At 37.8% G+C, this 13774-nt stretch overlaps 1 protein-coding gene across 1 annotated transcript in view; it reads right to left on the minus strand.

Annotated features, from left to right (window-relative positions):
• The window catches only part of LOC106901096 (phosphatidylinositol phosphatase PTPRQ-like), a 147163-nt gene that overhangs the window by 32003 nt on the left and 101386 nt on the right, over positions 1-13774 (minus strand). Inside the window, exons 49-53 of the mRNA XM_014963448.1 lie at positions 12483-12705; positions 11995-12068; positions 7147-7246; positions 6226-6354; positions 4967-5011 (exon numbers count right to left, since the gene is read on the minus strand). Coding sequence (XP_014818934.1) covers positions 4967-5011; positions 6226-6354; positions 7147-7246; positions 11995-12068; positions 12483-12705 — 571 coding nt within the window. The remainder of the gene's footprint in view (positions 1-4966; positions 5012-6225; positions 6355-7146; positions 7247-11994; positions 12069-12482; positions 12706-13774) is intronic.

Below are 13774 nucleotides of genomic sequence, written 5' to 3' on the forward strand. Positions count from 1 at the left end.
CAAGATTGTTCACCAACTTTGTTGCCTTTCTTTGGACATGCTCCAGCACCTCAATGTCTTTCTTCTAGTGAGGGGCCCACAGTATTTCAAGTGCGGCCTCACCAGTGTTGAGGTGAGGTTCCCTAGTCCTGTTGGCCACATTATTTCTGACACAAGCCAGGATGCTATTTGCCTTCTTGGCCACCTGGGCACATATTCAACTGGCTGTCAACGAATATACCCAGGTCCTTTTATTTTGGGCAGCTTTCCAGCCACTCTTCCCCAAGCCTGAGTGCTGCATGGAGTTGTGACCCAAGTGCAGGACCTGGCACTTGGCCTTGTTGAACCTCATACCGTTGGCCTCGGCCCATCAATCCAGCCTGTCCAGACCCCTCTGTAGAGCCTTCCTGCCCTCAAGCAGATCAACACTCCCGTCCAACTTAGTATTGTCTGCAAACTTACTGAGGGTGCACTCAATCTTCTTGTACAGGCTGTTGATAAAGATATTAAAGAGAACAGGCCCCAGTACTGGGGAACACCACTGCTCCGTGAGGAACACCACTTGTGGCTGGCTACCAACTGGATTTAACTCCATTCACCACAACTCTTTGGGCCTAACCATCCAGCTAGTTTTTTTTTTAACAAGCAAAGAGTATGCAATAATAGCACTACATGCAACACAGAAGGAAACAGTATAGCTTCTGGCAGTTTACCAAGCAAGATTGTATTTTTATTGGTATAACTAAATCTCTGCTGATGAACTTTGTCAATACTGCTTCTTCGTTTACCAGTCCAGGCTAAAGGAAAACTTCTTGACAACCTCAAAAGGACATATAAGGGAATGGATATGTTTCCTCAACAATTCTGGTTGTTAGGTTCAACAAAAATAGACAGTATTTACTTCAGGGAAACCACTGTACTAAAAAGAAACGTGGAATTGTCTAGATTCTTTGGAAATAGATAAATACTTTAGTAAATTGCATTCTCCTTACCTAATGTTTTGACAGGGTCAGAATAGTCTGAATCTGTGAATTGTCCTTTAATGTTGGTAGCTCTGAACTTAAATCTGTGAAATAAAACCAAGGAAACTAATGAAGTGAAAGTTTATGTGCATTTTCTTAAATACTATTTCACTTAGAAACTAAAAAATACTTGTCAGTTTTAGTATAATATAAGCTAGAATAATTTACCTCCTAAAATGACATTATGACAGACATCAAGGACTCAGTATCTTAAATGTATAATCAAACTATATTCATTATTTATCTTGACTTTGGGTTTACTTAATTTAAGAAATCAGTAAGAATCTTTTAAAAAATTTGTCTCCCATGTTTATGCTCAACCAAAAAATTTAAAATTAGAGATACATGAAGATAATTTTCACCTTTTCATACTGGAACTACACATTTTGTATGTTTGTATACATGTATATTTCACTTAAACTTTTATCTTGAACAAATATAGGGATAAATGTACTTACAGGTACTGCTTTCTTGGTTTCAGTGGGCCATTACATATTTTGTTTTGACTGCCTGGTGTCATACACGTAGTATCAGCACCTATGACATATATCTCCTCTTTGCCACTCAGATCTTCTTTTCCTTCTATACATGGTGGGTTTGGAAAGCCTTCATTTGTAAAATATGGCCTTGGTCTGTTGAAGTAGGCATCATACCACTTAGTAACATTCCCATCATGCTGTGCTATTATCAAGAAAAGAAATAATCAGAAACAATTTACATTCTAACCAGATTGTAATTGAAGAAGTTAAATAGGAAATTAATCTTTAAAAGCTTAGCATTTGCTGCCATTTACACAACAAAGTCTATAACTGTATTTGCACTTGAACCCAAATTTCCCTATTATCTACACTATCTATAGTTTGTTATAGATAAGAGTAAGTCAACTGAATCACAACTAGAAAATTTCAGGGGCAGTCTCACACATGAGCTTTGCCTGTAGAAGATATAACTTATTCAAGCCACCTGACTTTCAAACTAAGCACGGCTAGCAAAGACAGCAAAAAGTGTTTACTCTCTAAAGACAGTAAAGACTGTTTCATAAATGAAATTACTAGATTTCCATAGTGGACAGTACCTAGCAAACTCAGAAGAAAAATCTTCAAAATTTTGCTTAATATAGTATTTACACATCTATCAGTTCAAGAGAATCTTCATAGCAATAACTATGAAGTAAAGGTTTGTAGGATTACTGCTAAAATGCAAAATTCAGAAAAAGTTGAGAGACTTCATGGGAATGCTTTATTTCTATACTCTGAAAGCAAGCAAAACAAGGGAATTGAATACCTGGCATTTGTAAAGGTAAAGTAAGCCTGACCATATGATGTCCTATCTTGAAACTCCCACTCACATTAGTAGGCAATTACTCAAAAGAGTATAATGGCACTGTTCATATGAGTAAATGTTCATCGGTCCGTACAAGGGAATACACATTCGAACCCACAGTCTACAGAAGGGATTTATATAAACCCTTCTGACCCCGTTATGAAATAAGACTGCATTCAATATCAACTGCACATGACTGCATTCTTTTACAGGCAACTCTGACAGCAACAGAACAACAGCCTTGCAAAAAAAGTTTCAGATTTTTTTACCTTTCACAAATATCAAATTAAAAAAGAAATTAATTAAAAGAAATTAATTAAAAGAAATATAATGATAACAATAGGGCCAGAATAATATTGATGGCTTCAAACAGAATGGATGATGACTCATTGGTAAATGTTCCCAAAATTCAGTGCCCAGCCCACAAGTATTGTGAAAGATACTTCGCTCTTCGTACTGTTGCCACAGCTAAAGTGACTCTGATAGCTGTTTTCTAACGTGAAATTACTGAGAGCCAAGAATAGATATAAAAGACAAACAGCCTGAAAAAAAAAAAGAAATAAAAAAACTGAAAACAATTTTCAAGAGAATTTATAAAATTCTACCTCCAGCTTCCACAACAAGAACTTGTATCTTCTTGATAGCAGAAACCCAAACTCAAAAAGGAAGCCTAGAGAGGGTGGAAGCAAGGAAAGGTAGCCTGGGAGGAATACAGAGAAATTGTCTCAGCAGCCAGGGATTAGGTTAGGAAAGCAAAAGCCCTGTAGAATTAAATCTGGCAAGGGACATCAAGAGCAATGATAAAATCTTCAATAGGTACGTTGTTCATAAAAGGAAGACTAGGGAAAATGTGGGCCCTCTTCAGACGAAATGGGAGACCTGGTCACCCAGAATATGGAGAAGGCTGAGGTACTCAATGACTTTTTTGCCTCTGTCTCCACCAGCAAGTGTTCTAGCCACACCGCCCAAGTCGCAGAGGCAAAGGAAGGGACTGGAAGAATGACAAGCCACCCTATCCTCTAGGAAACGACCAGGTTTGAGACCATCTAAGGAAGCCGAAGGTATCCCAGTCCGTGGGATCTGATGAGATTCACCCACAGGTCCTGAGAGAACTGGCAGATGAAGTTGCCAAGCTGCTACCCATCATATTTGAGAAGTGATGGAAGAAGTGACAGGCAGAGGAGGCTCCGGGGAGACCTTATAGCAGCTTTCCAGTACTTAAAGGGCACCTACAAGAGAAATGGGCAGGGCATCTATCAGGGAGTGCAGTGATAGGACAAGGGGTATTTGTTTTAAACTGAGAAAGGGAAGATTTAGATCAGAAATTAGGAAGAAATTCTTTACTGTGAGGAACAGGTTGCCCTGAGAAGTTGTGGATGTCCCATCCCTGGAGGTGTTCAAGGAAAGGTTGGATGAGGCTTTGAGTAACCTGGTCTAGCAGAAGGTGTCCTTGCCCATGGCAGGGAGGTTGGAACTAGATGACCTTTAAGGTCCCTTCCAACTCTAAGCATTCTATGATTCTAAATGTTTCTTTTGATCACTGATGTTGCCAGAACTTACTGAAACGTTCTTTAAAGCTTAAAAAGAGCCATAAAAATTAAAAGATTTTGAGGAGATAAAGGATATCCTGCCCCTCATTACTATATGTATGTTATCTAGTAGTATATTTACTGACTTCCAGTTGAGAAGACAGCATGAATCCTGGCCTGAGGAGCTCTCAGTTAGTGCCTGCACGTCAAACTTCAATAATGTGTCATAATATCCAACAAAGGACCTGGGCAAGGAGCTTGCTGTAGCTTCAGTGTAGCTACTGTTTGAAATATAATAATCCCAAATTTAACAGCTGCATCATGTACCTTACAAGAATGGCAGAAGAACAGAGCCTTTTATTTTGGTCATTAAAGGAGTGGGGAAGGAGGAAAGAGGAAAATACAGATGGGAGGACATGACAAACTGCAAACCAAAATATGAGACTGACTCATTTAAACAAGGGTGATGTCACTAAAACTGCTGAAGCACTGTTCATTAAAGGTCTTGCTGTGCATAAATCACAATGAAGTGCACGTAAGTATGAAATATTATAGATTTTCCAATTACCCTGTAGAGTTTGAGACTGTACAAATCCAAACATAATTTAGACAGAAAAGTGGTAGAATAGTACTCTGCAAACTGATAAATGATATGACTGCAAGGATACATTGCTGAGGCGGTAGCAGCATAGTACAACCAGCTGCTGTGTGAGTGAGTACAAAAGGCAGTTGAGGAAAAAAGGGAACTTCTCTTAAGTACATACATTCTAACTGCCAAAGGAAAGAAACAGCATGTTTCTTATGTCACATTTGCACTGCATTTGCTTTAAGGATATGCTATATATATCAGTGCTATATTGTCATAATGTCTTAGAATTTCTGTGTAAAAATTGCCCTGATTTATTTCAAAATAGTTGTGGAACTGCTGTACTTTAACATTAGAGACTAAAAATAAACATGATTTCATGATGACAAATACTACTGTTCGTCATTAGCTGCAAAGATTGACATTTCCTTTTGATTAACTATATTATTCAATATAGTATGGTAGCACACAGGTTAAGAGAACAGAATAGAAACACACCATGTTGCTTCAATAATACAAAAACTTACTGGATGACAAATATCTCCTTGCGTCTAAAGAAAAATGAAGAGTATCTGGAAGTAAAATCCATTAACACTTTAGTATATAAACAGAATTAGTGCTATTCTTATTCAGCTAACAGTTTGGAAACAAGGCCATTTTGAAGATCCATCAAGATCATTTACTCAAGTCACAGTTATCACAGTGCACTGGCAATGGTTTGCTCTTCAGAGAACATTTTCTGCTGTTATTATCAGGTACTAACAACACTATGTGAATGACAAGTGCCCCACACAGAACATACCACATCCATTACGTCGATGACTTCCAGATGATTCATAGTATGTTTTCTCATCTGTTACAGCAGCCATTCCTGTGTGCACTGTTTTAAACAGGTTTGTACATGCAACCAGCTTACTCCCTACCACACACATAGACATATACACATTCAAACAAAACAGGTCAACAGCCACAACCTTTCATCTTCCAGCTATTCCTATTCTGCACCAGTAGGATGCCTGACTGCTAGGGCAAGACTATTTTAGGCTTCTCATCTTTAAGGAGACTGCCTACCACAGCGTGCCATCTGACACAGCAGGGAAAATACAGGTAGGTAAAGAATGTTCACTAAACATTTCTAACTCAGTTGGACGTCCTATATGATTGAGAATCAGCATTATATTTATTCAGCAAATAATATCCATATTTCTGGCAGTCAGAAAGAACAGGTTTCCTTCTGATAAGTATCTGTGACAAGATTCTTTGTCAGATAGAAAAAAAATGAATAGCCTGGAATTGCTGCATACACCTTACAGGAGCAGATGTCAGGATGGCCGGTGTGCTGAGCTCTACAGAAATCCAGATGCTATGCAAATCCCTAAATGTCAATTAAACTGACAGATTTGTTCTTGAATTAGTTGACCAGGACTTCTGGGATTCTGACTCTTTCAAAATGCTTATGTAGGTGTGTGGTCTACACAAAACACTGGACCACCAAAAAACCTCAGAAATTCTGCATATTTAAAAATACATAACCCTTTTTTTGCTAACACAATTAATCAGCGATTTGCACTTAGATCTCTATCTTGTTGTAAAAAGAGCTGAAGATTAAGTGATTTTCTAAAAGCTAGTGAGAAGTGTCTTGAGGATGGAGGTCATTCTTTGAAAGAGGATCTCAGTGACCTGTGTAAATAAGAACACCACAAACACTTCCAAACAAGCAAAGGTCAGAAAGGGGTCATGGCTACAGCCTCTTTGGACTACTGTTTTGCCTAAGGAGTACGCTTACCGTGTAAATCTCTCATCCTTCAGCTCCAGGTCTGCCACTGTGATCAACTGATCCAGCTTAAACTTAGTGTCAATAATTTCAGCATCTCGTGGGGAGTATGTGCCTCCCTCTTTCTGCTTTTGCCGAATTCTAAACAGAAAATAATCGTGAAAAATAAACATGCAAAAGATTAAAGGATACATAGGTCAATACTTTGATTAGACAGGATGAAACTGAAAAAAGGTTGCCAGGAATCCTTCCTTGGCCTTTATTCTGCTCTCCCTTTCTACAGTGGAATTTAGACAAATCCAGCAGTTACAAATTCAAATTTATACAGAAAGAATCTAGACTATATATTCCTTTTTTTTTTCTACATAATTTCTTTGGCAATGATGATGCCAAAGATGAATGATGCAGCTGAGGAAGAAATTCTGATGAATGAGCGAGCTTAACATCATGTATGCAGTGCATGATTGTTCTTTAAATGGACATATTGTTCACGATTTGAATTAGAAGTTGATTTTTTTTTTTCACATGTCAGACTTCAATGTATTTAATTGATAAAATTTATTAGCAAGAGAAAACAGAATTTAGAGTATTTACTTCATATCAAGCTAGGGTTAGTCATCACACTAGCTTCAGCCAGCTGACACTCTGATCTGTATCCTTAAGTCAATAGAGAAGTGGCTCTGGAAGGGTTGATAGGCTACTTGCTCCGATTTACCCTCTGGAGAAGTTCTTTTTCTTCCTTCATCTATGGAGGTTACTCCCACTAGACTAAAATTTTTGTGAATGCCTCCCTAAGTTTCTACATAAAATAAAAGAAAAAAAAAGAGAAAAAAAAAGAAAATGCAATACATTTTGAAATGACAGATTGATTCCATTTATAGGATTGTTTCAACTCTTTAACCATTTTTGAATGCTGGCAAACATAAATCTCACCTTGCAAAAGCATATACTGCAGCCACCAAAAGCACAACTGAAAGTATACACAAAGTAACAGCAAGAACAACTTCTACAGATCTTCCTGATGGTCCTTCACCTGCAACAGAAAGTGGAAATCTAATATTTCATCGATTCATTGCAATTTTTACATTTGTGACAGAGTGAAATCAGGCAGTGATGACAGACAGATACTTTTCTGTCTGTACAACTGCATCCGTTTTGTGTCAGTCAAAGAGCTGCTCAGGAAAGGAAAATATAACAAACGCAGAAACAATTTATGTAAAGGTTCCTAAACATTGCTGACCTATGGAATACACAGCACTAACAGTGTATGTCTACAGCCATTTCAGTTTTACCTGCTAAAGAGGTTAAGGTAGGTCTACACTGCAGTTACATCAGTCTGAACACTAGACCGAGCTGAGCTCCTGCTTCAGCGTCTGTGCCGCCAAGAACGGACACGCCGCTCCACCAGCTAGGAGCCATCAAGCTCCAGAAGGGGAAGAGACACAACTCTAAGGATATGAGGCCTGCAGCCATCACTCCCAGGCACAAAATAAAAGATGCTTTTTGGAGATCCTCTCCTCAGGCTGCTGAAGGAACCCACCTAGTAATCAGATCTGAACTTTCCTGATTAATCTGCCTCACTGACCATTAACTCATACTCTTTATTTATGTGGGAATTGGTGATGTTTTTAGGAATAACCATCAGCACATCAAAAGTAATCATAAAGGCCTATATACTAAAATGTAAATGTGCTGGTGTTCTACTCAGTCCTTCCAGGAGAGAATGAAAGCTCATTCAGAGACTGATAAACCTTTTAGATTAGGAGTTTCTAGACCTCTTTTTGAACCTTTTTAGTGCTAAATTTTTTGAGACTCATTTAATTCCTCCGCCTTCCCAGTAATCCTGTCCCTATCTCAAAAGTCTCAGCCTCCTTTTTCCTCAGGCATACAGTGAAAACAAGAAAAGCAACAGATTACTACTGATGGTATTGTTCACCTACGCTGACATTCACCTTCACTTGCTGATCCACTGTGGAAAACCTAGATCCTAGCTATGAAGCTCAGATTTCCCACTCAAGGGAAAATATCTTCCCAAGGATACACTGGGAAATACTTAAGTCCTGGCTTTGTTTCTCTCAAAAGCCTCTGATTTTTGGATTAGAGAGTATATTGCAGATGAATGCATGTAAATTGGAGAACATGATTAAAATTTAACCTGACCCTGATTTAGCTGAAGAAATCATCTTAAAACAGTAGGATGCAATTTTAAAGATCAAGTGCATGGTTCTACATGTAGGCAGTAATAATCACCTACAATAATAGAGTACAGTAAACAGTAGGTGAGAATATTGTAGACCAAACCCAACACGAATAAGCAATATCATGCCTGTATGAACTGATTTTTCCACTGCATTAGTAAAGTTTCAGATGCAACACTGGACACTATAAGGTAAGAACAATTTAGGTCAGGGAAAGACTATAGAAAAGCTAGCATATAAAAAAATATTGCAAGGAGAAAAGGAATGAAAAAGTCCCTGCCACTCACTGATCTCTGTGATAAGGCACAAATGTTAGTAATGTGGAAGAAGAACTAAAGAATCTCCAGAGGAACCTCTACAACAGTTCTATCTATTTTGCACTAAATAGTGACGTTAAAGTAAACCTTATGCTTAATATCAGTCCAAACATTGCCAATGTTATTAAACCAAACTGTGCTGACGGAATACCCACCAGGAATAAAAAAATACATTTTCTCCTGTTTCTTTGCAAAAAGGAGGGACTACACATGTGTGTAGAGATGATAATGGGAAAGGAGACAAAACAGAAGACATCATGTTGTATAATTCTGACGTGCTGCAATTCAACACATGATGATAACAAGCTGCAATAACAGAATATCATAAGGTAGCGTTCTATGAAAAAAGCAGTGTCAGGAAACCCCATTTTGATTATTTCCTCTCTCATCAGCTTTGTATTTCACGCGGAAAATTCTACACTTACAAAGGACTACCAGCTGCCCCACAATGATTTGTTGAACTAGCTACCAGAGTTTATGGAAAGATTATAAGCTGCCTCGATGTGTTAGAAGTTGAAAGAATATTTGTCACGACATCTTAATTATCTTATGGAAAAATCCTGACCTTTCATTGTAGTATGGACATTACTTTTGCAATGCCAGTCATGGGTTATGAGGAAGAAACTCCACTTCTCCAACACAAAAGGAGAGTTGTGGTACTCCAAGTATAGTTGAGTGGGATCACCGTATTAAAATGTATCCTCTACTGTAATTAAAAAACCATTATTGCAGCTGCGTGTTCCAATAATTTCTGCTTCAGTTATATATAAATTTTTTCTGCTTCTTGTGGTACATAAAAGTTTTTTTTCTTGTTGGGTAGCTCTAAAATTTAGAAGTTAAGGACAGAAAAGAGTTTGCCCATTTTAAAAGCAGTTCTTTTAAACCATTTAAAAAAAACCATTTTAAACTATTTTAAAAGCAGTTCTTTTAACCCATTTTAAAAGCAGTTCTTGCTATTAAATTTTAGCACAGAAGGCATGGATATCTGAGGAGTTTATCAGGTCTATTTTTTTTTCCTATTACATTTTATTCAGCATACAAACAGATCTTGATTCTTTACGATCTGCACCAAAGGAGAATGTGTCACAAGTTTTCAGTAACAGTACAGAAGCAGACAAATTACACTATCTGCCTGCCACTAAAGCATGATTTCTTTAAGCACTGCAGAACTTTTCTGTTAGAAAGAGAAAGTTGCCCAGAGGACTGGATACATTTGGACTAATTTCCGGTAGACTTTTTTCTCTGATTGGAGACACTGTCTTTCCCTTACAAAGCAAACTATTTGCTTCATTGGCTTAGAACTTTTAAACTCAGAACATACAAAGACAACTTTTGTGTTGCACTTTCCAAACCATTCATGGTTAGAGAAATAGTGCCAGATCCTTTCAGAATATTCAGGTAGTGAATTAACATTTCAGGATCTTCAGTATCAGATCATGTAACAAATTTCTAACATGGATTAGATGAATAAGGGAGCTCATATCACAGAAGACGAATGCCAAATGAAACATATGTGCCCACTAAAATTCTTCTGGGTACTCATCCAGTTGTCTTGGGATCCCTTTTCAGAAAGACAGGGCTAATGCTTAGCTAAGTAAGTTTTGGCTTACCAATATATTAAAAGATCTTATTGCAATCTGCTATAGGAGTCTTCATTCCTAGTTTTGGGGGTAGATCAACACTGCCATGTAGGAATTTATGCTGGATTTGAGACCCCATAATGGCTGGCTTATTGGCCAGTGACATCAGAACCAGATGGATTCTGTTAGAAATTATTAAACTATAAATTAATATGGAGCTTTGTCTGTATCTAAAGGATGAAGGGCTAAAGGGTCACGTTCTCAGATGAGCTGTCACTACAAGGAATGATCAGCAGCCAAGAGGTTTCTTACACTAGGATCACTGGAATAGAATCATAGAATCACAGAATCATTTAGTTTGGAAAAGACCTTTAAGATCATTGAGTCCAACCATAAACCTAACTCTGCAAATTCCATCACTAAACCATGTCCCTAAGTGCCACACCCTCCTGGGATGGTGATTCAATCATTTCCCTGGGCAGCCTGTTCCAGTGCCTTACAACCCTTTTGGTGAAGAAATTTTTCCTAATATCTAATCTAAGCCTCCCCTGGCACAACTTGAGCCATTCTCTCTTTTCCTATTGCTTGTTACTTGGGAGAAGAGACCGACCCCCACTTTTCTATAACCTCCTTTCAGGTAGCTGTAGAGAGCGATAAGGTTTCCCCCCTCAGCCTCCTCTTCTCCAATCCCCGTTCCCTCAGCAAGACTTGTGTGCAAGATTGTTCACCAACTTTGTTGCCTTTCTTTGGACATGCTCCAGCACCTCAATGTCTTTCTTCTAGTGAGGGGCCCACAGTATTTCAAGTGCGGCCTCACCAGTGTTGAGGTGAGGTTCCCTAGTCCTGTTGGCCACATTATTTCTGACACAAGCCAGGATGCTATTTGCCTTCTTGGCCACCTGGGCACATATTCAACTGGCTGTCAACGAATATACCCAGGTCCTTTTATTTTGGGCAGCTTTCCAGCCACTCTTCCCCAAGCCTGAGTGCTGCATGGAGTTGTGACCCAAGTGCAGGACCTGGCACTTGGCCTTGTTGAACCTCATACCATTGGCCTCGGCCCATCAATCCAGCCTGTCCAGACCCCTCTGTAGAGCCTTCCTGCCCTCAAGCAGATCAACACTCCCGTCCAACTTAGTATTGTCTGCAAACTTACTGAGGGTGCACTCAATCTTCTTGTACAGGCTGTTGATAAAGATATTAAAGAGAACAGGCCCCAGTACTGGGGAACACCACTGCTCCGTGAGGAACACCACTTGTGGCTGGCTACCAACTGGATTTAACTCCATTCACCACAACTCTTTGGGCCTAACCATCCAGCTAGTTTTTTTTTTAACAAGCAAAGAGTATGCAATAATAGCACTACATGCAACACAGAAGGAAACAGTATAGCTTCTGGCAGTTTACCAAGCAAGATTGTATTTTTATTGGTATAACTAAATCTCTGCTGATGAACTTTGTCAATACTGCTTCTTCGTTTACCAGTCCAGGCTAAAGGAAAACTTCTTGACAACCTCAAAAGGACATATAAGGGAATGGATATGTTTCCTCAACAATTCTGGTTGTTAGGTTCAACAAAAATAGACAGTATTTACTTCAGGGAAACCACTGTACTAAAAAGAAACGTGGAATTGTCTAGATTCTTTGGAAATAGATAAATACTTTAGTAAATTGCATTCTCCTTACCTAATGTTTTGACAGGGTCAGAATAGTCTGAATCTGTGAATTGTCCTTTAATGTTGGTAGCTCTGAACTTAAATCTGTGAAATAAAACCAAGGAAACTAATGAAGTGAAAGTTTATGTGCATTTTCTTAAATACTATTTCACTTAGAAACTAAAAAATACTTGTCAGTTTTAGTATAATATAAGCTAGAATAATTTACCTCCTAAAATGACATTATGACAGACATCAAGGACTCAGTATCTTAAATGTATAATCAAACTATATTCATTATTTATCTTGACTTTGGGTTTACTTAATTTAAGAAATCAGTAAGAATCTTTTAAAAAATTTGTCTCCCATGTTTATGCTCAACCAAAAAATTTAAAATTAGAGATACATGAAGATAATTTTCACCTTTTCATACTGGAACTACACATTTTGTATGTTTGTATACATGTATATTTCACTTAAACTTTTATCTTGAACAAATATAGGGATAAATGTACTTACAGGTACTGCTTTCTTGGTTTCAGTGGGCCATTACATATTTTGTTTTGACTGCCTGGTGTCATACACGTAGTATCAGCACCTATGACATATATCTCCTCTTTGCCACTCAGATCTTCTTTTCCTTCTATACATGGTGGGTTTGGAAAGCCTTCATTTGTAAAATATGGCCTTGGTCTGTTGAAGTAGGCATCATACCACTTAGTAACATTCCCATCATGCTGTGCTATTATCAAGAAAAGAAATAATCAGAAACAATTTACATTCTAACCAGATTGTAATTGAAGAAGTTAAATAGGAAATTAATCTTTAAAAGCTTAGCATTTGCTGCCATTTACACAACAAAGTCTATAACTGTATTTGCACTTGAACCCAAATTTCCCTATTATCTACACTATCTATAGTTTGTTATAGATAAGAGTAAGTCAACTGAATCACAACTAGAAAATTTCAGGGGCAGTCTCACACATGAGCTTTGCCTGTAGAAGATATAACTTATTCAAGCCACCTGACTTTCAAACTAAGCACGGCTAGCAAAGACAGCAAAAAGTGTTTACTCTCTAAAGACAGTAAAGACTGTTTCATAAATGAAATTACTAGATTTCCATAGTGGACAGTACCTAGCAAACTCAGAAGAAAAATCTTCAAAATTTTGCTTAATATAGTATTTACACATCTATCAGTTCAAGAGAATCTTCATAGCAATAACTATGAAGTAAAGGTTTGTAGGATTACTGCTAAAATGCAAAATTCAGAAAAAGTTGAGAGACTTCATGGGAATGCTTTATTTCTATACTCTGAAAGCAAGCAAAACAAGGGAATTGAATACCTGGCATTTGTAAAGGTAAAGTAAGCCTGACCATATGATGTCCTATCTTGAAACTCCCACTCACATTAGTAGGCAATTACTCAAAAGAGTATAATGGCACTGTTCATATGAGTAAATGTTCATCGGTCCGTACAAGGGAATACACATTCGAACCCACAGTCTACAGAAGGGATTTATATAAACCCTTCTGACCCCGTTATGAAATAAGACTGCATTCAATATCAACTGCACATGACTGCATTCTTTTACAGGCAACTCTGACAGCAACAGAACAACAGCCTTGCAAAAAAAGTTTCAGATTTTTTTACCTTTCACAAATATCAAATTAAAAAAGAAATTAATTAAAAGAAATTAATTAAAAGAAATATAATGATAACAATAGGGCCAGAATAATATTGATGGCTTCAAACAGAATGGATGATGACTCATTGGTAAATGTTCCCAAAATTCAGTGCCCAGCCCACAA

The sequence above is a fragment of the Calidris pugnax genome, unplaced genomic scaffold (assembly GCF_001431845.1).
Source record: "Calidris pugnax isolate Ruff unplaced genomic scaffold, ASM143184v1 scaffold44, whole genome shotgun sequence".
In the NCBI taxonomy this organism is placed as follows: Eukaryota; Metazoa; Chordata; class Aves; order Charadriiformes; family Scolopacidae; genus Calidris; species Calidris pugnax.